Raw genomic sequence first — 24290 nt, 5'->3', positions numbered from 1 at the left:
ATTAACCTGTCTAGGACAGGAACCCCTCGTGGAACCCCTTGCCAACAGCCAATGAAATTGCAGGGCGCCAAATAAAAATCAACAGAAATCTCATAACTCACATTTCTCAAACATACAAGTATGAGGCACCATTTTAAAGATACAATTCTCATTAATCCAGCCACTGTGTCTGATTTAAAAAATGCTTTACAGCGAAAGCTCCACAAACTATTATGTTAGTTCACCACCAACTCACAGAAAAACCCAGCCATTTTTCCAGCCAAAGAGAATCACAAAAAGCACAAATAGAGTTAAAATTAATCACTAACCTTTGATGATCTTCATCAGATGACACTAATAGGACTTCATGTCACACAATACATGTATGTATTGTTCGGTAAAGTTCATATTTATATCCAAAAATCTTATTTTACATTGGCGTGTTAAGTTCAGTAGTTCCAACACATGCAGTTTGGAACAGATATTGCAGAGAGCCACATGAATTCAGAGAAATACTCATTATAAATGTTGATGAAAATGAAAGTGTTAGACATGGAAATATAGATACCCTTCTTCTTAATGCAACCGCTGTGTCAATTTCAAAAAAACTTTACGGAAAAAGCATAATCTGAGAAAGGCGCTCAGAGCCCAAACCAACCAGAGAAATATCCGTCATGTTGGGTAGTCAACATTATTCATAAATAACATTATAAATATTAACTTTGATGATCTTCATCAGAATGCACTCCCAGGAATCGCAGTTCCACAATAAATGCTTGTTTTGTTTGATAATGTCCATCATTTATGTTCAATAGCTTTTTTTGTTAGGGTGTTTGGTAAACAAATCCAAAAGCGCGATCTGGTCCAGTCGGACAAAAAGTTATATTACAGGTCGAAGAAACTTGTCAAACTAAGTATAGAATCAATCTTTAGGATGTTTTTATCATAAAAGTTCAATAATGTTCCAACCGGATAATTCCATTGTCTGTAGAAAAGCAATGGAACGAGAGCTCCTCATGTGAAAGCGCGTGACTGAGAACGAGGCTGCAGGCAGACCCCTTAGTCAAACAGCTCCCATCCGGCCCCCCTTCACATGATAAGCCTGAAACAAAGTTCTAAAAACTTTTAAAGAGGTTGGCATCTAATGGAAACCTTAGGAAGTGCAAAATAATCCATATACCACTCTGTATTCGACAGGGGTGAGTTCAGAAACTACAAACCACAGATTTCCCACTTCCTGTTTGGATTTTTTCTCAGGTTTTTGCCTGCCATATGAGTTCTGTTATACTCACAGACATCATTCAAACAGTTTTAGAAACTTCAGAGTGTTTTCTATCCAATGCTAATAATAAAATGCATATATTAGCATCTGGGACTGAGTAGGAGGCAGTTCACTCTGGGCATGCTATTCATCCAAAAGTGAAAATGCTGCCCACCATCCCAAAGAAGTTTTAACCTGTCCTTCCCTTATATACACTGAAATAATATAATTTCAGTCATCCTCTACTATTAATCATTTTTTTCTATCACAGATAGCTCATTAGTACTCTTGTGGTTGAACATACACTACCATTCAAAAGTTTGTGGTCACTTAGAAATGTCCTTGTTTTTGAAAGAAAAGCACATTTTTTCGTCCATTAAAATATCAAATTGATCATAAATACAGCATAGAAATTGTTAATGTTGTAAATAACTATTGTAGCTAGAAACGGGTGATTTCTAATGGAATATTTACATAGGTGTACATTATCAGCAACCATCACTCCTGTGTTCCGATGGCTTGTTGTGTTAGCTAATCCAGGTTTATAATTTAGAGGGTGTGGCATCAGGGATAGGAGCAGTGAGTGATGACGCACAAAAACAGTATCTACTACGACACCAGTAACCACGCTGTCAAAATAACTACAGTGGCTTGCAAAAGTATTCACCCCCTTGGCATTTTTCCTATTTTGTTGCGTTACAACCTGGAATTAAAATGTTTTTTTTGTTGTTTTCATTTGATTTACACAACATGCCTACCACTTTGGATATAATACATATTTTTTTATAGTGAAAAAACAGGAAACTTGAGTGTGTATAACAATTGGGGTATGTCTCCATAAGCATGGCACATCTAGCCATTGGGATTTTTGCCAGTTTTTTAAGTCAAAACTCCTCCAACTGATTCAAGTTGGATGGATTCCACTGGTGAAGAGGTTCTTAATTGGACTGAGGTCTGGGCTTTGACTAGGCCATTCAAAGACATTTAAATATTTCCCCTTAAACCACTCGAGTGTTGCTTTAGCAGTATGCTTAGGGTTATTGTCCTACTGGAAGGTGAACCTCCGTCCCAGTCTAAAATCTCTGGAAGACTGAAACAGGTTTCCTTCAAGAATTTCCCTGTATTTAGCGCCATCCATCATTCCTTCAATTCTGACCTGTTTCCCAGTCCCTGCCGATGAAAAACATCCCCCACAACACGATGCTGCCACCACCATGCTTCACTATGGGGATGGTGTTCTCGGGGTGTTGAGAGGTGTTGGCTTTGCGCCAGACATAGTGTTTTTCTTGATGGCCAAATAGCTCAATTTTAGTCTCATCTGACCAGGGTACCTTTTTCCATATGTTTGGGGAGTCTCTCACATGCCTGTGGCGAACACCAAACGTGTTTGCTTATTTTTTTCTTTAAGCAATGGCTTTTTTTTCTGGCCACTCTTCCGTAAAGCCCAGCTCTGTGTAGTGTACGGTTTAAAGTCGCCCTATGGTCAGATATTTCAATCTCCGCTGTGGAGCTTTGCAGCTCCTTCAGGGTTCTTTGGTCTCTTTGTTGTCTCTCTGATTAATGCCCTCCTTGCCTGGTCTGTGAGTTTTGGTGGGCAGCCCTCTCTTGGCAGAGTTGTTGTGGTGCCATATTCTATCCATGTTCTTAATAATGGATTTAATGGTGCTCTGTGGGATGTTCAAGGTTTGAGATATTTGTTTTATAACCCAACCCTGATCTGTACTTCTCCACAACTTCGTGCCTGACCTGTTTGGAGAGCTCCTTGGTCTTCATGGTGCCGCTTGCTTAGTGGTGCCCCTTGCTTAGTGGTGTTGCAGACTCTGGGATCTTTCAGAACAGGTGTATATATACCGAGATCATGTGACACTTAGATTGCACACTAGTGGACTTTATTTCACTATTTTTCTTACTTCTGAGGTTATTTGGTTGCACCAGATCTTATTTAGGGGATTCATAGCAAAGGGGGTGAATACATATGCAATCACCACTTTTCCATAATTTTTTTCATTTCACTTCACCAATTTGGACTATTTTGTCTATGTCCAGTTTTGTTCAGTAATCCACAGGCAGACAAAAAATCCAAATAGTATCCGTAAAGTTCGTAGAAGCATTTCAAATTATGTTTATAATCAATCTTCAGGTTGTTTCTAGTCTAAATAATCGATAATATATCAACCGGACAATAACGTTGTCAATATAAAAGGTAAACAAGAAAGGCGTGCCCTCGGTCACGCACATGAAAAAGTTCCGGGACCCTGCAGTGTCCACTCATTCAGAGTGGTCTTACTCCCTCATTTTTCAGAATACAAGCCTGAAACAATTTCTAAAGACTGGTGACATCTAGTGGAAGCCACATGAAGTGCAATTTGAGTCCTAAATCAATGGATACTATAATGGCATTCAATAGAAAACTACAAACATAAAAAATCCCACTTCCTGGATGGATATTTCTCAGGTTTTCGCCTGCCAATTCAGTTCTGTTATACGCACAGACATTTTTGTATACGTTTTGGAAACTTTAGAGTGTTTTCTATCTAAATCTATCAATTATATGCATATCCTAGCTTCTGGGCCTGAGTAGCAGGCAGTTTACTTTGGGCACGCTTTTCATCCGGAAGTGAAAATTGTGCCCCCTACCTTAGTGAAGTTAAATTACAGGTTGTAACTCAAGAAAATATGAAAAACGCCAAGGGGGATGAATACTTTTGTAAGGCACTGTATCCCCACAGTGTTTTACTTTATTCAAGCAATTTAAATATTAATTGTAATACATTCCCACCTGCACAACTGTAAAATAATTAATTTAATTTTAATTCAGATTTTTTTTACACATTAATTACACATCAATCATGCATGAATCAAGATGATGAATTACATATCAATTAAGAAATATGTATTCTTGATGTAATAGATATCTATATATTAAATACACATGAGTTAATTTTCTCATCACATTAATCAATATCTTTTTAGCCTTTTAGTGTTTTCCAGTTCAGCTCCTTCTGGGCAAGGCTCTCACAGAGTGAACATTCCCAGACCCCAAGCCCCTCTCTTGCTCACCCGCCCCCTGCCCGACAATCGGCGGTAAATGGCCTGATTGGAGAGAAGGGGGGGTCTATATGCGTCTCCCGGGTTAAGACGTGTTATTGGATTAGTATGTGGGCATCTGCCTAAGCCTTCCTTCTCTAGTTCCCCATAAATCACCTTGAAGGACACCTCGTGTACAAAACTAACTGTAGTATATACACTTCCACAAGCTCTTTTCTTGGTGTGCTTTCATGCTTTGCTCTCTAGGATGAAGAATGTCAAGAAGTTACATTTTTCACTGCTTCTTGTATTAGTGCATGTTTGCTTTGGTAAGTCTACCTTTTTCTTTTTGCTTCATGTATACCTGAATGGCAACTTAATTAAGCCTTGTTCTGATTGTTAATGGTTTTCAATTGCACTAGAGGGCTTTGAAAGATGGCTAGCATTTTCATAATCATACACTGTAGAGCTAAGAACCTGTTTTTCCTGTTCTGTATTTAATGCTTGCCTTTCCTCCCGTCACCTGCTTACCTGCTAGTTGAAAGTGAGTGCAATATCTTATGATTTAATAGAAGTAGTTGGATATTGTTTGAAACGCCCAAGTGATTTTGAAGAATGTAAAATTACACCACAGTACCATCAATTGTGAATACTGTATGTATTTGAAAAAAATCTATTTGAATTACCTTTGATGGTGTGGGGAAAAGTCAAGAAAAGTGTGTATATTTTTGGGCTGGTTGACGTAACTGCGCCTGTAATCCCAGTCAAGGGATAGAGAAAGCAGAGGGGGTTAGTACAATATACCCTGCTCTGTTTATCTGACACCCACAGCCAGTGCTAAGATGTCATTAGGGGGAATTAGCGGTACAGTATAACAACAAATGGATTAGAGTCTTGGTCTATTTCTTCTAGCACAAGCAGACTACGCCCCATTTTTCTACGATAATGGGCCCTACAGTAGCAACGGAAACCTGGCACTCTTCAGTCTGACAGAGGACACTCCTGTCGGTAAGACCTGACCCTAACCCCCACAAAAATGTCCAAATAACCTGAAATCAACTCTATATATGGTTTGATGTTACTAACATGGTAATTTAGCAAAAAATAAGTAATACATGCTCACATGCCCCTATCAATTCCATTGATCGTTAGCCCGTCGTGGCTAAAGTTAGATGACGTTTGCAATGGCTGTTTAAATAAAATCAAGCCATGGATTTCAGTTTCTCCTTGCCCATAGGCAACTTTCAAGGAACTTGGCAATAAATTAACATTTTGGTCAACCAGTCACTGGCAGGTAGATAAAAAAAAAATGCAGAGAAAACTATACCAACAAAACACACAAAAACAGATGAGCATGCTTTGTTATGTTTCTAAAACAATACATGTATTACTAGTAAGAAGAAACTAACGTGGTATATTGAATAATATGTATTTTTTATGACGAGTAATTTATGAGTAATTTATCACATTTATCAAAATATCACAGACGAGACAAACATTTTCACCTGCTCCTTTAAGGGCAGGAGGTTACCGATTGAGTCGGATTAGTAGAAGCATTGTCTTCTCTTCCCTAGCAGTTGAAACTCAAACATAGATAAACAACCTAGCTTGTGAAGACCAAATTTAGACCAAATTTTAGGCCTGTGCGCAGAGTGTCTAAAAAATGAATCTTTGACGTGGCTCTTCCTGTGCTCACAGCCCCCAGCTAGACAGTGTTGCAGTACGAGGTGGGATAGACTATATAGGATTCGTAGTTCTTTGATTTTGTGCTATTTATTTACCAGCTATGAAACAAAATGGCAGAAATACTTTGAAAACAGGTACTGGAGCATTTACACTACTATACATGAGATCACACTTGACTATTTTTATTCAACAATTGAAACTGGTCGCTTTCTTGTGACTTTCTTTTACAAAATAACTATTAATTAACACTTATTTTCAATTAACTGGCAACATTACAATAAGGTATAGGACTTATTGATTACGAAGAACAATAGCAGGTCTATTTCACTCCAGCAGCTGGCATATTCTGTCCTTTCACAATTCACCTGTGGGAACATGGCAGCTCTCAACATTCTGCAACAAAAAGATTTTGTCACTACTATCCGAGAGATTGTTTGTGAGAAAATTACCTCTGACCTTGACATGCAATTAAAACTCTTGCACTGTTAATTTCTAAAGTGGATACCTAATCAACTAAAGTGTAACATTTGGAGACAGTGGGAAATCAATCTTCTAAAAAATAATCACTCTAAACTTATTCCTGTAAATTCAATGTGAGGGTCACAGGACTTGAAACTTCCTTCATGAGCTATCTTTTCAATGAACTGTTTGGGCAGAAGAAGCTGAGTCCCATGCCACTGATAAACATTGCGCACTGCACGGGTCCTCTCCGGAATGGATGTCGTGCCTGATTGTACAAATCCACAGTTTTGATGTCAAACACCAAATTGTTCACCTCGCAAAGGAATCATATGCAGAGAAGAGGATCAGAATCTACCACGATCTGAATGCCGAACTGCTAAACAGAGGGCAAGCTACAACGAGGTGAGATCCCAGCTACGCAATCTAAACCTGAGATCCCGGTAAAACTCATCTTGACCTTACGAAATACAACACACACATTTTCCACTGCAAAGGATGCAGTGGAATTCTTCGAGAAGCACATCAAGCCCAACACAAAAGGGGATGAGCCGACAGATCTAGGCTAACCCCAATTTGACTGTCTCAGTATTCAGGTATGCTATCCACCCACAATCATGCAGCCTAGCCTATGGCTGTGATGTGACACTTAGCATAAGACAATGATGAGGACACCCCCTCAATTGGGTAAAAGGAACACATTATTATCATTTCTGAACATTGGACTTTGTTGTTATTATATTGCCCGTGGTGCAGGATATTTAGACAATGATGACTCCACACCAACTAATGGACAATGTACACTGAGTGTACAAAACATTAGGAACACCTGCTCTTTCCATGATATTGACTGACCAGGTGAATCCAGATGAAGGCCTTATTTATATCACCTGTTATATCCACTTCAATCAGTAAAGATGGGAAGGAGACAGGTTAAAGAATAACATCCAGCCAACTTAACACAACTGTTTGAAGCATTGGAGTCAACATAGGTCAGCATCCCTGTTGAACACTTTCGACACCTTGTAGAGTCCATATCCCAATGAATTGAGGCTGTTCTGAAGGCAAAAGGGGTTGACACTCAAAATTAGGAGAGGTTCCTAATGTTTTACACACTCAATGTATTGACACGCTATACAGACTGGAGTTGCTTCCTTGAGGGGCTACTGTCATACCCTGATCTGTTTCACCTGTCTTTGTGCTTGTCTCCACCCCCATCCAGGTGTTGCCCAACTTCCCCATTATCCCCAGTGCATTTACACCTGTGTTCTCTGTTTGTCTGTTGCCAGTTCGTCTTGTCAAGCGTACCAACATGTTTTTTCTGTGCTCCTGTGTTCCTAGTCTCTGTTTTTTAGCCCTCCCGGTTCCAACCTTTTCTGCCTGCCCTGACACTGAGTCCTCCTGCCTGACCATTCAGCCTGTCCTGACCTCGAGCCTGCCGCCTGGTACCTTTCGGACTCTGACCTGGTTTTTGAACTTCTGCCTGTCCTCAACCTTCCTATTGCCTGTCCCTTGTCTTTTAATAAATATCAGAGACTCAAACCATTTGTCTCCTTTGTCTGCATTTGGGTCTCGCCCTGTGTCGTTATAGCTACAGCGCATTGCATCCCTATGGGATAAACTGTTCAGGATAGATCGCCAGTCCTATATAGGCTACCACACAATTATTATTTTTTCTTCCTGTTGACATTTTGTGTGCCACTCAGGTTACACTCCTGAATTTATCTCCCAGGGTTGACTTGGCCTACAGGCAATGATTTAATTATTGTGAAGATCTAGATTATAGACTGCATTTGTGCTTAATAAAAATTGAGGCTACATTATGTTTAAGGTCATTTAGATCATATTGCTAATAATAATGAGGGTTATGGAACAAGAGCTATGGCTCTCACAGCCATTCCATTGACAGTATAGGCTTGCATTGATGTTATAGTTGTCCTATTTGTTTTTCCTTTTCTCTTCTTTTTTTCTTCATCACCCACCTTAATTCCTCAAGTCTGCAAACTTAACTTTAAAGGTGGATGACGGGTGCATGTGGGTTCTGCTTTTTGTTTCACATCCATGGGCTTATTAACAGTAAAGATAACAATTTAAATCATGAATAATACTTTTTTTTACCATGGCAATACTAGCTATTCTCTCTTGGAAGTTAAAAGGTCGAAACTTCTTTATTAAATGTTCCAACTGCCCTGATAACCTAGCAAAAAGCCATGTTCATATAGCAATGCTCCAAGAAACACACCTGCTCCAAAAGGACTCACATAGAATAGAGAACCATTTGTACATACTGGCTGCCTTTTTCCATCAGCCTCAAACAAAACTAAAGGTGTAATCATAATGATACATAAGAAACTCAGAATTACCATATTGGGAAAAGGCGAAGAACAAGAAGGCAGAAACACTTTCCTCAAATGTATCCATAATGGAAAGAAAATTGCCTTTATTTACCCCTTGACACTTACCAGTAAACGGGTGTGATCATTCTACAGTGGTCCCTGCAGCGTATGCTCAAACCGGTGCGATTAGAACGCTTCAGCGTTTGAGTTGGCCACACTGTTTTTTCAAGGAAACATTTTGCACAAACATAGTTCTTACAAAGTATTGTCCTGAACGTGACCAGTTTGTTTTTAGATGCAATTTTCAAACATTCAACAGAAACGGCAACACAATCATCCAAACTGGACAATGTAGGGTGCATTAGTCCACGCACTAACTGAGGAAAGATTGACGTAACACAAGGTTATATTATCTAACTCTCGGCTGACAGAAACCACAATTTGAAATAGCTAATAGCAATTACTATTTACAATTCACCACATCACGGGTGAGCTCACCATTGATCAAAATAATTGAGTAAAACATTTCCTAAAAATGAAAAGTAATCATACGATGGATAGTTTCTGAGAAAAAGGCCTCTGTACGCCTATGTAGATATTCCATTAAAAAAAAATCAGTTTCCAGCTACAATAGTCAATTACAACATTAACAATGTCTACACTGTATTTCTGATCAATTTAATGTTATTTTAATGGACAAAAAATGTGCTTTTCTTTCAAAAAAAATTCTAAGTGACCCGAAACTTTTGAGTGGTAGTGTAATTCTATGTAATCCAATTGCACCTTCTACGCAAACAGGCATAAATCATTCTCACAAATCGATTTCATACTATTATCTACACCTCTATTTTCTTTCATTATGGAACCATTTGGAATTTCCCATATGATTGATGAGGATTTCCATATGGCAAATGTACGGTCCCTTACTAGATGCCCGCGAGTGTTATTAAAATAGGCCGGCGGCCTCATGCCGTGCACGCTCTTCCGGGAAGTCATCGAATGAAGTCCCTCGGACATTTGGTTTCCGCTTTATAACATTTTACATTTTTTATCATTTTTCCGCCGTACCAGAAAATTCCACCAGATAGCTGCTTTTTGCAAATGGACAAAACACCACCAAAGTGACATGGTCATTTCTCCTAAACTGAAAAGAGTTCGAAGACAAAACTCGGTGAGCACGGGTTGGGGCAAATGGGCTTTTAGCCCAGAAACAAGATGGCATTGAGGCCCATTTTCTGGGATTAAAGGTCAAAAACGGTAATAGGGCACTAATTTGACGGCTTCACGTCAAAGTACATGAACCTACGGTGTCAGGAAAAAGACAACAGCCATTTATCTATCGTTATTTAAGAGAAATCGTGCAATGTACAATTGGTGAAAGAAATGTTGTTGTTTTTTCCAGTTCCAGTTGCGGCATGTTCAGACGAGTCTGTTCAGGAGAGTTTCAGAGTTCTGTGATTTCTGTGATTTTCTGTGATTTTTCTGAACTCACACAGTCAATGGGGAGTGACACAAAGTGAGGCTTATACGTAGACACACTGGGCGTATAATAGTTACCTGCGTTCAAACTATCAAAGAACCGTCAGACCTAGAGCTCTGAAACTTTGTATACATGTTCTAGAGCCTAATTCGATAGTACACAGTGAGTTATGAGGCTCTATTAGGTTCTCAGGCTGAGAAACAGCCTTGTATATTTGCAATGACTTCAATTCATTTTGACCATCAGGAAAATGACGGCATTTAGAAAAGTCCCAGAGTAACAAGACTAGGTGCATTGAAACCATCTCGGCCCATAGAAATGGACCCTAAAGTTTCTGCCCGATAGCTCATTCAGGGACACCGTAGCAACACCCGGGAAAAGTGGATTTTCAGCAATAATTAAGGTCGCTGCTTGCGCCCCGAATGACCTATCGTGCCGAAACTCGGGATTCAGGGTCACCTCAGCTAGGCCTACACACAATGTCAGAACTGGACCCGAAGCTAGAACATAACTACATGTTTTTACGTTTTTAAAACTTAAATAGCGTTGTGAATTTTGGGCCTGCTCTAAAATATGTGATTTTTGGCATCTAAACGAATTGGACAAAGTGGGTTTGGTGTCAGTATGTACCAGTTTGGTGTCAGTATGTACCAGTTTGGTGTCAGAATGATATCTTATTGACTGATGTACGCTGACTTGGTGGCTGACTTTGTCCATTTGCAATAAGTTTAAAAAGTGCTGAACCATTACCAAAATGACAGACTGAAATCAACACTAAAAGTGTTGGCCAATGTCATCACCGTAGTTTCTAGGCCGTGCCGAGTTCATGGAGATGCCCCACTTGACCGTAGCTCGCTCTGTGTGACTGCAGCGACCGTGCAAATAACAGGCCCATAACGAAGCCTGACCTAAATTTGAGGTGCTTTTGGGTGACAGCGGCAGAACCGTTAAGGCTAGAAGCATAATTCAACCAGAGGAACGTTCCTAAGGACCTCCCAATCTCTGCAAACCTTGACTGTGTGGAATTAACCCTTAACAGTGAAAGCAGGGTGTTTTAATCAAGCAGTTTACAATGACATCTCTCCACGTAGGAATACATTTCCTGCTGCCCTGACTTCAACCTGAAGCCTATGGGGGTTATGAATGCCATATCAAACTGTCTTTGATGAAAATCCATCAGGCCACTATGAGGACTACCTTTGTGGATTCTAAGCTTCCTGGAGCAACCGGAAGTGGTTAAATTCACCCTAAAACTTTTTGATTTTTACCAACCTGCAGTTAGGTAAAAACACGGCATTCAACCCTCTGTAAATCAGTCAGTTCTTAACGTAAAGACTTGAAACTTGGGATTCTGTAAAGGCCTACCCCGATGAGGATATGTGTTTACTTTCAGCTTCCTGTGCCAACCGGAAGTGCCTTAAATTGGGGTCATAGGGGCTGTTTCGAAGGGTTAAAAAGGTCACATCTTTCCAAAATGAACTTAAATCAGTAATTTCTCCCAACAGATGTCCAAGGAAAACTCTCACACACACTCACAGCAAGGATGAATTAACAGTGTGGGGCTTATAGACACACAGAGCCTGCAATAGATACTGGCGTTCGCACCATCAAAGAACCGTCAGACCTAGAGCTCGGAAACTTAAGCTCTAGAACAGATTTCTAAGTCGATAGTGCATGGTGAGTTATGTGTCTCCAGATGAGAAATAGCCTCAACCGTTTGCAATGACCTCAATTCGTTTTAAATATTGCGAAAATTATTACATTTAGAAAAGGTACAGAATCACAAGACTAGGTGCATTGAGACCACTTCGGCCCATAGAGACAGACCATACAGGTTCTGTCAGATAGCTCATTCAGGGACCGCATAGCAACGCACAAAAGAAATTGATTTTCAGTACTAATTACTGCTCGGGCTCCGAATGACCAATCGAGCCAAAACTTGGGATTCGGGGTCGCCTCAGCTAGACCTACACATAATGTCAGAACTGGAGCTGTAGCTAGAACGTAACTACGTGTTTTAAGTTTTTACTATGGTTTAAACTGAAGGCGTGTGAATATTGGGCCTGCTCTGAAATATGTGATAGTTGGATTCTAAATGTGTTGGACAAAGTGGCTTTGGTGTAGGTATGTATCAGTTTGGTGTTAGAATGATATCTTATTGACTGATGGATGCTGACTTGATGGCTGACTTTTGTCCATTTGCAATAAGTTTAAGCGATGGAGAGGAACAGCCATCAGTGCTCGGCGTTCAATGGGCATAGTCAGTTGGGCATTTCTGCAGTATATTAGAGCATGTCAAATTCGTGATCGTAAATATCCATTGTAAGACATTGCAAAAGGACAGTCGAGCACCTGGGTACCTGAACGGGTTACCAGTAGCACATTTTTGAAATTATTTTTAATGCCTTTAGGGGGGTGCAAGGGGTCTATGGCCGTGTAGGGAGCACCCCCCCCCCCCCCCCCCCACCTGTGCCCAACCAATAGAGGGCATCCCTGGTCAATTTGGATGTTTTCCAAAAAAAAATACATTGTAAGACATTGCAAATAGACGGTACATTTGCAATGTTTTTAATGAGGGATTTACCATTACCAAATGGACATGCTGAAATCAACACCAACGAGTGATGGAAAGGAACAACTATCACTACCCGGGCATCCCGAGATCAACGGGCCAGTCAATTGGGCATTTCTGCAGTATATTAGAGCATGTCAAATTCGTGATGGTAAATGCCCATTGTCAGACATGGTAATCTGAACGGGTTAACAGCAGCACATTTTTAAAATGGTTTTAATGCCTTTAGGGGGATGCAAGGGGTCCATGGCCGGGTAGGGAGCACTCTCCACCTGTGCCCATCCAATAGGGGGCATTTTGGATGTTTTCCAAAAAATCTTTAAAAAACGTTCGAGTCCCACTTCTCTCTCATTGCACCAAATTCTTACTTCCTATGACTTCCTATGATCAAACATGACAAATAGACCATCTAGGTTGATTCAGGGCTTAACATAGTGATATATATATATATCATTTGGTTAGTATAAATGCCATTTGGACATGGTTCACTGACTTTTGGTTTCGGAAGCTGACTTCCTATGATCATATATGGCAAGTGGACATAACATCCTGATTTGGTACTTTCAATACTTATGAATGACATTTGGACATGTCTTATGCCATTTGGCTATGGTTCACTGACTTTTGGGTTCGGAGGCCGACTTCCTATGATTATATATTGCAAATGGACAAAACATAGGCCTTATGGACAAACTCAATAAAATAAGACAAAGGTATGTTCATACGGCTATTACATATGTATAATTGTCCAGAAAGCACTTTTTTAGAGGGTGTTGAATATTTCTAAAATTGTAGATTTTCTAAATTTGCCCCTTGGGTCTTGACTTTGTGACCATTTGCAATATGAAAACCTACGGCAGAGCGCACTTGCCATCTTTGGGATTTTTGTTGTATGACACTTGGCATTTGCCATATGCCACTTGCCATATGGTTTGGATGAACTGCTGTCCGTTTGAGTGGTATTTATGATTGAGTATATGCTTCTATTGGCTAGTCTCCCTTGCCCTTTTAATACGATCAAAGTTCCTTGTGCTGTCAGGGAGCAACTGCCTTTTATTTAAAAGACAAATAAGAATATTGTTACTGAATGCAGCTTGTGTGTGCTTTGTGCTCCCTCACCCTGTTCAAATTCTAAAAATAAATAATGCTGGTTAGTGGAACTGGACTGGTGTCTCATGGCCCTGTGTCTTCCATGGTGGAAGAGAATGTGAGATGTTATCGATAATAAATCAATTGGTTTCATGCATTTGTCTCTGTGTGTGTGTGTGTGTGTGTGTGTGTGTGTGTGTGTGTGTGTGTGTGTGTGTGTGTGTGTGTGTGTGTGTGTGTGTGTGTGTGTGTGTGTGTGTGTGTGTGTGTGTGTGTGTGCGTGTGTGCGTGTGTAAATGTGATTGTATTTCGTCATATCGCATACATTTGTGATATCAGACAGGTTAAGGACAACAAAGTCAAGATATTGGAGTGGCCATCATAGTCCTGACCTCAATCTTCAATCCAAAAGCGTGTGCGAGCAAGGTCTACAAACCTGTCTCAGTTACACCTGCTCTGTCAGGGGGAACTTATTTTGTGAAGCTTGTGGAAAGCTACCCGAAATGTTTGACCCACGTTCAACAATTTATAGGCAATGCTACCAAATAGTAATTGAGTGAATCTTAACTTCTGACCCATGTGATGAAATAAATAAAAAAGCTGAAGTAGATCATTCTCTCTCCTATTATTCTGATATTTCACATTCTTAAAATAAAGTGGTGATCCTAACTGACCTAAGACAGTGAATTGTGAAAAACTGAGTTTAAAAGTATTTGGCTAAGGTGTATGTAAACTTCCGACTCCAACTGTACATAGAACAGAAAATACTGTCAATTGTTGGCACGAGCTGCCTACATTGTAGATCTGCAACATTTCACTATCCGCTGTGCTTCCAGTATAGTACTGTACATTCTAGAAAATACAGCATGTTGCTGTAGTCAGGTGTTCCAGTAAAATGCTGTAAATGTTCTGTAAATCTACAGTAATTTACTGGCTCCTTTGCTGCCAGTAATTTACTGTACAATTTACAGGATTTGTTTTACAGTATGTATGACAATTATTTTGAGGGGGGAAAAGCCGATGAGATGAGCCAATAACATGCTTTTACTGGGATGACATTTTTGACAATTATTGTTTTAGACTTTTCCCCCCAAAACGGTGGACCTTCCTCCTCTTCCTCCCTACCAGTGCCTAAGACTTGACTTTATCTACAGAAACAAACCTATCCAATTCCCCAAGTGTTTGTCAGTTTTTTTTCTACAACCACAGCTTAGATTGAGAATGTAGCGTGTTATGAAATTATTATACATTTGCTCCTCAGGCACAGAGATCTATGCTCTCAATGGCACCGACCCGGAAGGCCAAGAGGTGAGGTATGGGTTGAGCTTTGAACCCGGTGCCAAAGAATACTTCAGAGTGGAGCCCAAGTCTGGAAACATAACTCTGGTGGAACAACTGGACAGAGAGGTATACCTTACATCAACATATAGCATATACAGTTTGATTGTTTTCTGTTTGGTTCATATGAAATATATTATATATGAGTATAATATATATATCCTAGTCTGATGAGCAGCTTTCATTCACATTCAGTGGCCTCAATGTCTTGAATTTAGTTTTCATATACTACTGTATTTTGAGAGATGTTATTTTCTCTGCCACTAAAGATTTTAGATTCTATTGAAGTTCTTGTCAGTATCACAGATGGCAGAAGTAAGGTAAGCATATTCAGTTATGCTTGGTTTAAATACGTAAACCAAATGAAATATAATACAAAATATATATATATTATAGACACTATAAATTATCTGTCAATCATAAATAATATGTCACTGAATTCCCTGTCTCTCTTGTTGCAGGTCACTGAAAAGGTCACAGTGTTTGTCATGGATGCCAATGATGAACGACCAGTGTTCAAAAACCTGCCCTCCTTTTTGGATGTTCCAGAGGTAAGACATTGTGGCCTTCATATAAAAAAGTGTTTTAATTTCAGTGTTTTTAAAACTTCTTAGAGCTAGGCGTCTAGCGGGACAACTTCCTTTGAAACTGCAGGGTGCGCAATTCAAATAAATAATCATAAATATTATGGATTTTAAACATTTATGTACATTTAAGTGTATTTTATATCGTCTGAAAGCTTAAACTCTTGTTAATCTAACTGCACTGCCCGATTTACAGTAGCTATTACAGCGAAAACATGCCATGCGATTGTTTGACGACTGCACCCCACATCAAAATATTTTTCCACCGGCACAGGTTTCATTCATTCACATATAACAATTAAATATTCACTTACTTTCTAAAAATCTTCTTCTGATTTGTCATCCAAATGGTCCCAGCTATAACATGTAGTGTCGTTTTGTTAGATACAATTCTTCTTTATATCCCAAAAAGTCTGTTTAGTTGGCACCATTGATTTGAGTAATCCACTCGTTCAACATGCAGAGAAAGGAATCTAAACATCTACCCATAAACTTTGTTTCAACAAGTCAAAATATGTTTCTATTTCCTACTCAGATACCATAAAGAGTAATCAAACTATAATATTTATTTCTTGAAAAAAGTATATTCAATAGGAAACCGATTTTAGCAGGTGCATAATGTCTTCATGACGCACGCAAACATGAATTTTCAGATGCATTTTCTCCTACCATATCTATTGTGTTATATTATCCTACATCATTTTAACATTTCTACAAACTTCAAAGTGTTTTCTTTCCAATGGCACTAAATATATGCATATCCTGGCTTCAGTGCCTGAGCTACAGTCAGTTTACTTTGGGTACGTCCTTCAGACAGGAAGTGGAGAAAAAAGGGGCCTAGCCCTATTAATTAAAATACAACAGTTGTTATACAATGCTTCCCAAAGTGGAATTTGCTATACTGCACTGGACTTTATGTCCAGGTTTTTGGGTTATGCTGTACAGAAAGACAAGATCTCCCTGCTTAAAAAAACTGCATAGAACAGCATAAGCTGGCCAACCGCATATGCTGGTGACTAGTGCTTGTTTTTCTGGTGATGAGCCTTTCGCTGTATTTTTGCTGGTGATCAGCTTTCACTGTTTTTGCTGGTGACCAGCATAAAGTCATATTATGCTTGCTTGCAAAGTGATATTTAATTCCTATTGGAATCCAGGCAAAGTGGGGATATCCAACAATTGTAATGGGTCCAACTAACAGATTGGATTAGTTTAAAAAAATGGATGTTATGTATCTTTGTGTAGCATAAGATCGGACCCTTTTTTTCAATTTTCACCTAAAATGAAATACCCAAATCTAACTGCCTGTAGCTCAGGACCTAAAGTAAGGATATGCATATTCTTGATACCATTTGAAAGGAAACACTTTGAAGTGTGTGGAAATGTGAATTTAATGTAGGACAAAATAACACATTAGATCTTGTAAAATATAATACAAACAAAAAACATGCGTTTTCAATTTTTTTTTTTTTTTATAGTTCCATCATCTTTGAAATGCAAGAGAAAGACCATACATTAAGATAGGATTAAGATTGGATCCTAGGTGTAATCTACATTTTGTCCACAAGATGGCAACAGTGTGAACAGTTTCAGACTGATCATGCTGGTCAACCTGCATAACCAGCTAGACCATGCTGTTCAGGCCTGCTGGACCATGCTGGTCAGAAAAGCCTGAAATGTATGTTGGTCTATGTTTTTGTTTTCAGGCAGTGCTTATAGGGAGCATAATAGGAAGTCCAGACCTTGTACAAATCTCATTATAGAACATATATATGTTTTCCTGTTGGCTAATATAATTTCATTTAGAAAAATGAATGCAATAACATATTACAAAAAACAATCGCATCCATTGATGCTATACTTTCCTTATATTAGCTAACAGGCAAACGTCCATGGGCTTTAGAAAGTATAGCTGTCTTAGCTGATGACAAGATGTCACTTCTTCCCTATTGCGTCAAGTCCAACTAGAAGTAATTATATTGACCATTGTTACGTTCATGGTCATTTGAATGGGTGTCAGTTCACATGAAAACGGCAAAATCCTAGAGAAAGTCTAACCAGCAGAAAAGGTTCTCCCCCAAATGAGGTTAAACCAAAACAGCGATCACTCTACTCTAGCCTATTCAATTTGTGCTACATGTCATGCCCTACATTCTCTTCTCTGTGGTTTTCCCTACTTTTCCTAGAACTCTGAATGTGGGAGCAGTATCTACAAAGTGCTGGCTGTGGATCGGGATACAGGCTCTGGAGGCTCGATCACCTTCTATCTACAGGTACTGTAACATCTGGCTGGGATAAACCCCTTTAATCAGTGCCCACCCAGGAGGTCATTGCAGGTCTGCCCTCAGGCCTAAATTCAATCAGATCAGGTGTTAACCGGCCATAGCCGAATCCCACATAGTTGATGTTTTGTTGGTTTCAGGGGTGTAACTTTGTTGGAGCTATCAAATTGGTGATCAGCTGCTCTTAATCATTGTCAGGAAGCCACACTCATCCTACTTACGTTAGAAGTTAAGAACGAGAATGTGTAGGCTATATATAAACAATTACCCTCAAATAAAATAATTATGATTTCTATCTGCCTAATCAAGGTGTAGATTATATCTCACATTCCAATGTTTGAACTTGTAAACAAATCTGCATGGGATTTATCTTAATGCAACTCCATGATGCCAATGGCAATGCCCATAATGACAAAGTGAAAAAATGTTTTTAGAAATTTTGCAAAGGTATTGGAAATGAAATACAGAAAAATCTAATTTACATAAGTATTCACACCCTTGAATTTGTAGAATAACCTTTGGTAGGGATTACTGGTGTGAGTCTTTCTAGGTAAATCTCTAAGAGCTTTCTACACCTAGATCGGGGAACATTCGCCCATTATTCTTTAAAACATTATTCAAGCTCTATCAAATTGGTTGTTGATCATTGCTAGACAACCAATGTCAGGTCTTGCCATAGATTTTCAAGTAGATTTAAGTAAAACTGTAACAAGGCCACTCAGGAACATTCACTGTCTTCTTGGTAAGCAACTCCAATACATATTTGGCCTTGTGTTTTAGATTATTGTCCTGCTGAAAGGTGAATTCCTCTCCCAGTGTCTGGTGGGATGCAGCCTAAAGTAGGGTTTCCCCTAGGACTGCCTGTGTTTAGCTCCATTCTGTTTATTTTTCATCCTGGAAAAACTCCCCAGTCCTTAACAATTACAAGCTTACCTATAACATGATGCAGCTGCTACTATGCTTGACAATATGGAGAGTGGTACGTAGTAATGTGTTGTATTGAATTTGCCCCAAACATGAAGTGCCTTCAGAAAGTATTCACACCCCTACTTTTTGCTGTTGTTGTCTTACAGCCTGAATTTAAAATGGATTACATTTAGATTGTATGTCACTGGCCTACACACAATACCCCTTAATGTCAAAGTGGAAATATGTTTTTGAAAATGTTTACAAATTAATAAAAATGTAAAGCTGAAATGTCCTGGGTCAGTAAGTATTTGCTTGCACTTTGTTATGGCCTAAATAAGTAAACATTTGTTTAACACTATTTAGCATGTGCATCAGATGCATATCAACCCGCAAGGTGCAGCAAAAATAAGTACCAACGCTTGATAAATAATGCATAAACTATTATAAAGGATTATTTGCATGAAGAAATATTTGTGGATATATATCCATTTAAAAAAATAACAACAATACTTATTTGTTTAGATAGAGTCAAGGATTTTGTATAATTCTACAGTCAGAGAAAAAATGTTTCCCTTACAATAAAAACATTACAGTGTAATCCATTTGATCACCTTAATTTGTAGATTCGATTAGTTATAGTAATTATTAAAGTCCAGTTACAGCTTCTTTTGTAAAAGTAGAATCGGAAAAGGTAATAATAATATAACCAGCACAGGTAAAATGATCAAATTAAATGTTATTTGTCACATACACATGGTTAGCAGATGTTAATGTGAGTGAAGCTAAATGCTTGTGCTTCTAGTTCTGACCATGCAGTAATAACTAACAAGTAATCTAACAATTTCACAACAACTACCTAATACACACAAATCTAAAGGAATGAATATGTACATAAAAATATATAGATGAGCGATGGCCGAACGGCATAGGCAAGATACAGTAGAAGGTATAGAGTACAGTATATACATATGAGATGAGTAATGTAGGGTATGTAAACATTATATAAAGTGGCATTGTTAATGTGGCTAGTGATACATTTATTACATCCAAATGTCCATTACTAACAGTCTGATGGCCTTGAGATAGAAGCTGTTTTTCAGTCTCTCGGTCCCTGCTTTGATGCACCTGTACTGACCTGGCCTTCTGGATGATAGCAGGGTGAACAGGCAGTGGTTCGGGTGGTTGTTGTCCTTGATGATCTTTTTGGCCTGCCTGTGACATCGGGTGGTGTAGGTGTCCTGGAGGGCAGGTAGTTGGCCCCCGGTGATGCATTGTGCAGTGCTCACTACCCTCTGGAGAGCCTTACCGTTGTGGATGGAGCAGTTGCCGTACCAGGCGGTGATACAACCCGACAGGATGCTCTCAATTGTGCATCTGTAGAAGTTTGTGTGTTTTTGGTGACAAGCCAAATTTCTTCAGGCTCCTGAGGTTGAAGAGGCGCTGCTGTGCCTTCTTCACCACGCTGTCTGTGTGGGTGGACCATTTCAGTTTGTCCGTGATGTGTACGCCGAAGAACTTAATAATTTCCACCTTCTCCACTACTGTCCCGTTGATGTGGATAGGGAGGTGCACCCTCGGCTGTTTCATGAATTCCACCATCATCTCCGTTGTTTTGTTGACATTGAGTGTGAGGTTATTTTCCTGACACCACACTCTGAGGGCCCTCACCTCCTCCCGGTAGGTTGTCTCGTCGTTGTTGGTAATCAAGCCTACCACTGTGGTGTCGTCTGCAAACTTGATGATTGAGTTGGAGGCGTGCATGGCCACGCAGTCATTGGTGAACAGGGAGTACAACACTGGCACCCTTGTGGGGCCCCAGTGTTGAGGATTAGCGGGGTGGAGATGTTTTTTCTTACCCTCACCACCTGGGTGCGGCCCGTCAGGAAGTCCAGGACCCAGTTGCACAGGGTGGGGTCGAGACCCAGGGTCTCGAGCTTAATGACGAGTTTGGAGGGTACTATGGTGTTAAATGCTGAGCTGTAGTCGATGAACAGCATTCTTACATTGGTATTCCTCTTGTCCAGATGGGTTAGGGCAGTGTGCAGTGTAATTGCGATTGCTTCATCTATGGAACTATTGGGGTGGTAAGCAAATTGGAGTGGGTCTGGGGTATCAGGTAGGGTGGAGGTGATATGGTCCTTGACTAGTCTCTCAAAGCACTTCATGATCACAGAAGTGAGTGCTATGGGGCGATTGTCATTTAGCTCAGTTACCTTAGCTTTCTTGGGAACAGGAACAAAGGAAAAATGGTGGCCCTCTTGAAGCATGTGGGAACAGCAGACTGGGATAAGGTTTGATTGAATATGTCCACAAACACACCAGCCAACTGGTCTGAGGACGCGTCTAGGGATGCCGTCTGGGCCGGCAGCTTTGCGAGGGTTAACACTTTTAAATGTTTTACTCACATTGGCTGCTGTGAAGGAGAGCCAGCAGGTTGTGGTAGCGGGCCGTGTCGGTGGCACTGTATTGTCCTCAAAGCGAACAAATAAGTTGTTTAGTTTGTCTGGGAGCAAGAATTATTTTTGTAGTCCGTGATTGACTGTAGACCCTGCCACATATCTCTCTTGTCTGAGCCATTGAATTGCGACTCTACTTTGTTTCTATACTGATGCATAGCTTGTTTGATTGCCTTGCGGAGGGAATAGCGACACTGTTTGTATTCGGTCATGTTTCCGGTTGAACAGACCTAAGCACGGGCGTTTCCTGTTTTAGTTTCTGTCTATAGGCTGGGAGCAACAAATTGGAGTCATGGTCAGATTTGCCGAAAGGAGGGTGGTGGAGGGCCTTATATGCATTGCGGAAGTTAGAGTAACAATGATACAGGGTTTTACCAGCCAGGGTCGTGCATTCGATATGCTGATATAATTTAGGGAGCCTTGTTTTCAGATTAGCCTAGTTAAAATCCCCAGCTACAATAAATGCTGCCTCAGGATATGTGGTTTCCAGTTTACATAGAGTCCAATGAAGTTCTTTCAAGGCCGTCGATGTGTCCGCTTGCGGGGGAATACACGTCTGTGATTATACTCAAAGAGAATTCTCTTGGTAGATAATGCGGTCAGCATTTGATTGTGTGGAATTCTAGGTCAGGTGAACTAAAGGACTTGAGTCAGTCATTGTATATTGCTTTGAGAATGCTAAAGTTAATAATTACACTTTGGATGGTGCATCAGTACAACAAGTTACAACAAAGATACAGGCATCCTTCCTAGCTCAGTTGATGGAGAGGAATGGAACCGCTCAGGGATTTCACCATGAGGCCAATGATGACTTCACAACAGTTGCAGAGTTTAATGGCTGTAATAGGAGAAATCTGAGGATGGATCAACAACATTGTAGTTACTCCACAATACTAACCTAATTGACAGTGAAAAGAAGGAAGCCTGAACAAAATAAAAATATTCCAAAACATGCATCCTGTTTGCAACAAGGCACTAAAGTAATACTGCAAAAAACGTGGCAAAGCAATTCACTTTTTGTCCTGAATACCAAGTGTTATGTTTGGGGCATATCCAATACAACACATTACTGAGTACCTCTCCATATTTTCAAGCATAGTAGTGGCTGCATCATGTATGTGTAGCGTGGTTCATTCTGTGTGTAATTTTAATTAGGAAGCTGCCACAACTGAAGGTCTGCTAGTTGAATTATTTTTTATTTGCCCTGCACACAAAGAGACAACACACATTATGTTAACCCTCGGCACAGTCCTAGCTCTCAGGCACCTTGCTAGCCGAAGGTCATGCAAAAGAGCGCCAAAAGGAAATAACAGGTGCTGCGTGCACACATTCAATGTACAACAGCACACCATACAATACAAGCAAAATGATACAGAACATAATTCGGACAAAATAAAATTATGTTAACGCCTGGCGCAGTCCTAGATCTCAGGCACCTGCGCAAGCACATGGCCACTCACTCAAACACTGTCCCAAGTACTCACAAGTTACAATAGATACCTTAGTTAGCGAGCTTTGAGAAACTTGTTAACATAAATCTTTATATTATCCACATTGCAACCAATTTATGGTAGCATAACAGTACATTCTGTAACATTATGACGGTTTTATATTAAATAATTTCAGAGCCAAGGACAACATACCTTGCTAGCTGAAGGTCAGGCAAAAGAGAATAATCAGGGGGTATGTAAATACAGATAACCCGCGATGGGCCAAACCAAAATATACAAAACTTTTACAATCACATGTATGTACGATATTGATATGAAAAAGTGTTTGTACACCAAAGAAAAACATTAGCTATGCAGCTGTAATTAAATAAAAAAAACACACTGAATTATTATTATTATCAAATGATTAACATCCCCTCTTGACCTGGCCTATTTGAATTGGTCCTTGTGTGCAACTTGGTGCATGATCTATGGGAACAACATCACACTGCTACATATGGGTATGCTTGTGATAATTAAGGACTGTGGAGTTTTTCAGGATTAAATAGAAATGGAATGGAGCTAAGCACGGGCAAAATCCTAGAGGAAATCCTAGAGGAAAACATTTTTCAGTTGGCTTTCCACCAGACACTGGAAGATGAAATCACGTTTCAGCAGGACAACCTAAATCACAAGGCCAAATCTACACTGATGTTGCTTACCAAGAAGACAGTACATGTTCGTGGTTGGATGAGTTACCTTTTTTGACTTAAATCCACTTAAAAATGTTGCACAATCCAGGTGGTAAATCCTTTAGAGATTTACCCAGAAATACTCACAGCTGTAATCGCTGCCAAGGGTGCTTCTACAAAGTATTGACGCAGGGGTGTGAATACTTAGGCAAATTAGATGTTTCTGTATGTCATTTTCAATATATTTGCAAACAATTCTGAAAACCTGTTTTCACTTTGTCATTATGGGGTATTGAATACAGGCTGTAACACAACAAAATGTGCAACAAGTCAAAAGGTATGAAAACTTTCTGAAGGCACTGTATCACTTTGTATTCAGGACTAAAAGATAATTGATAGTAATTTAGTGCCTTGTTGCAAATGCATGTTTTGGAATATTTGTATTCTGTACAGGCTTCTGTCTTTTCACTGTCATTTCGGTTACTATTGTGGAGTAACTACAATGTTGTTGATCCATCCTCTGTGTTCTCGTATCACAGCCATTAAACTCTATCACTTTTTTAAAGTCACCATTGGTCCCATAGTGAAATCCCTGAGCAGATTCCTTCCTCTCCATCAACTGAGTTAGGAAAGACGCCTGTATATTTGTTGTGACTGGGTGTATTGATACACCATCTAAAGTGTAATTAATAACTTCACCATGCTCAAAGAGA

General features: G+C 39.7%; 1 protein-coding gene across 1 annotated transcript in view; it reads left to right on the top strand.

The window, feature by feature from the left end:
* Nucleotides 1-4452: 4452 nt before the first annotated feature.
* The window catches only part of LOC115143960 (cadherin-related family member 1-like), a 155553-nt gene continuing 135715 nt past the window's right edge, over nucleotides 4453-24290 (top strand). Inside the window, exons 1-6 of the mRNA XM_065002382.1 lie at nucleotides 4453-4596; nucleotides 5180-5275; nucleotides 15151-15296; nucleotides 15497-15547; nucleotides 15689-15778; nucleotides 17995-18081. Coding sequence (XP_064858454.1) covers nucleotides 4536-4596; nucleotides 5180-5275; nucleotides 15151-15296; nucleotides 15497-15547; nucleotides 15689-15778; nucleotides 17995-18081 — 531 coding nt within the window. The 5' untranslated portion in view covers nucleotides 4453-4535. The remainder of the gene's footprint in view (nucleotides 4597-5179; nucleotides 5276-15150; nucleotides 15297-15496; nucleotides 15548-15688; nucleotides 15779-17994; nucleotides 18082-24290) is intronic.

Source organism: Oncorhynchus nerka, linkage group LG16, assembly GCF_034236695.1.
Source record: "Oncorhynchus nerka isolate Pitt River linkage group LG16, Oner_Uvic_2.0, whole genome shotgun sequence".
NCBI lineage: Eukaryota > Metazoa > Chordata > Actinopteri > Salmoniformes > Salmonidae > Oncorhynchus > Oncorhynchus nerka.
This window is presented reverse-complemented; position numbering and strand designations above follow the sequence as displayed.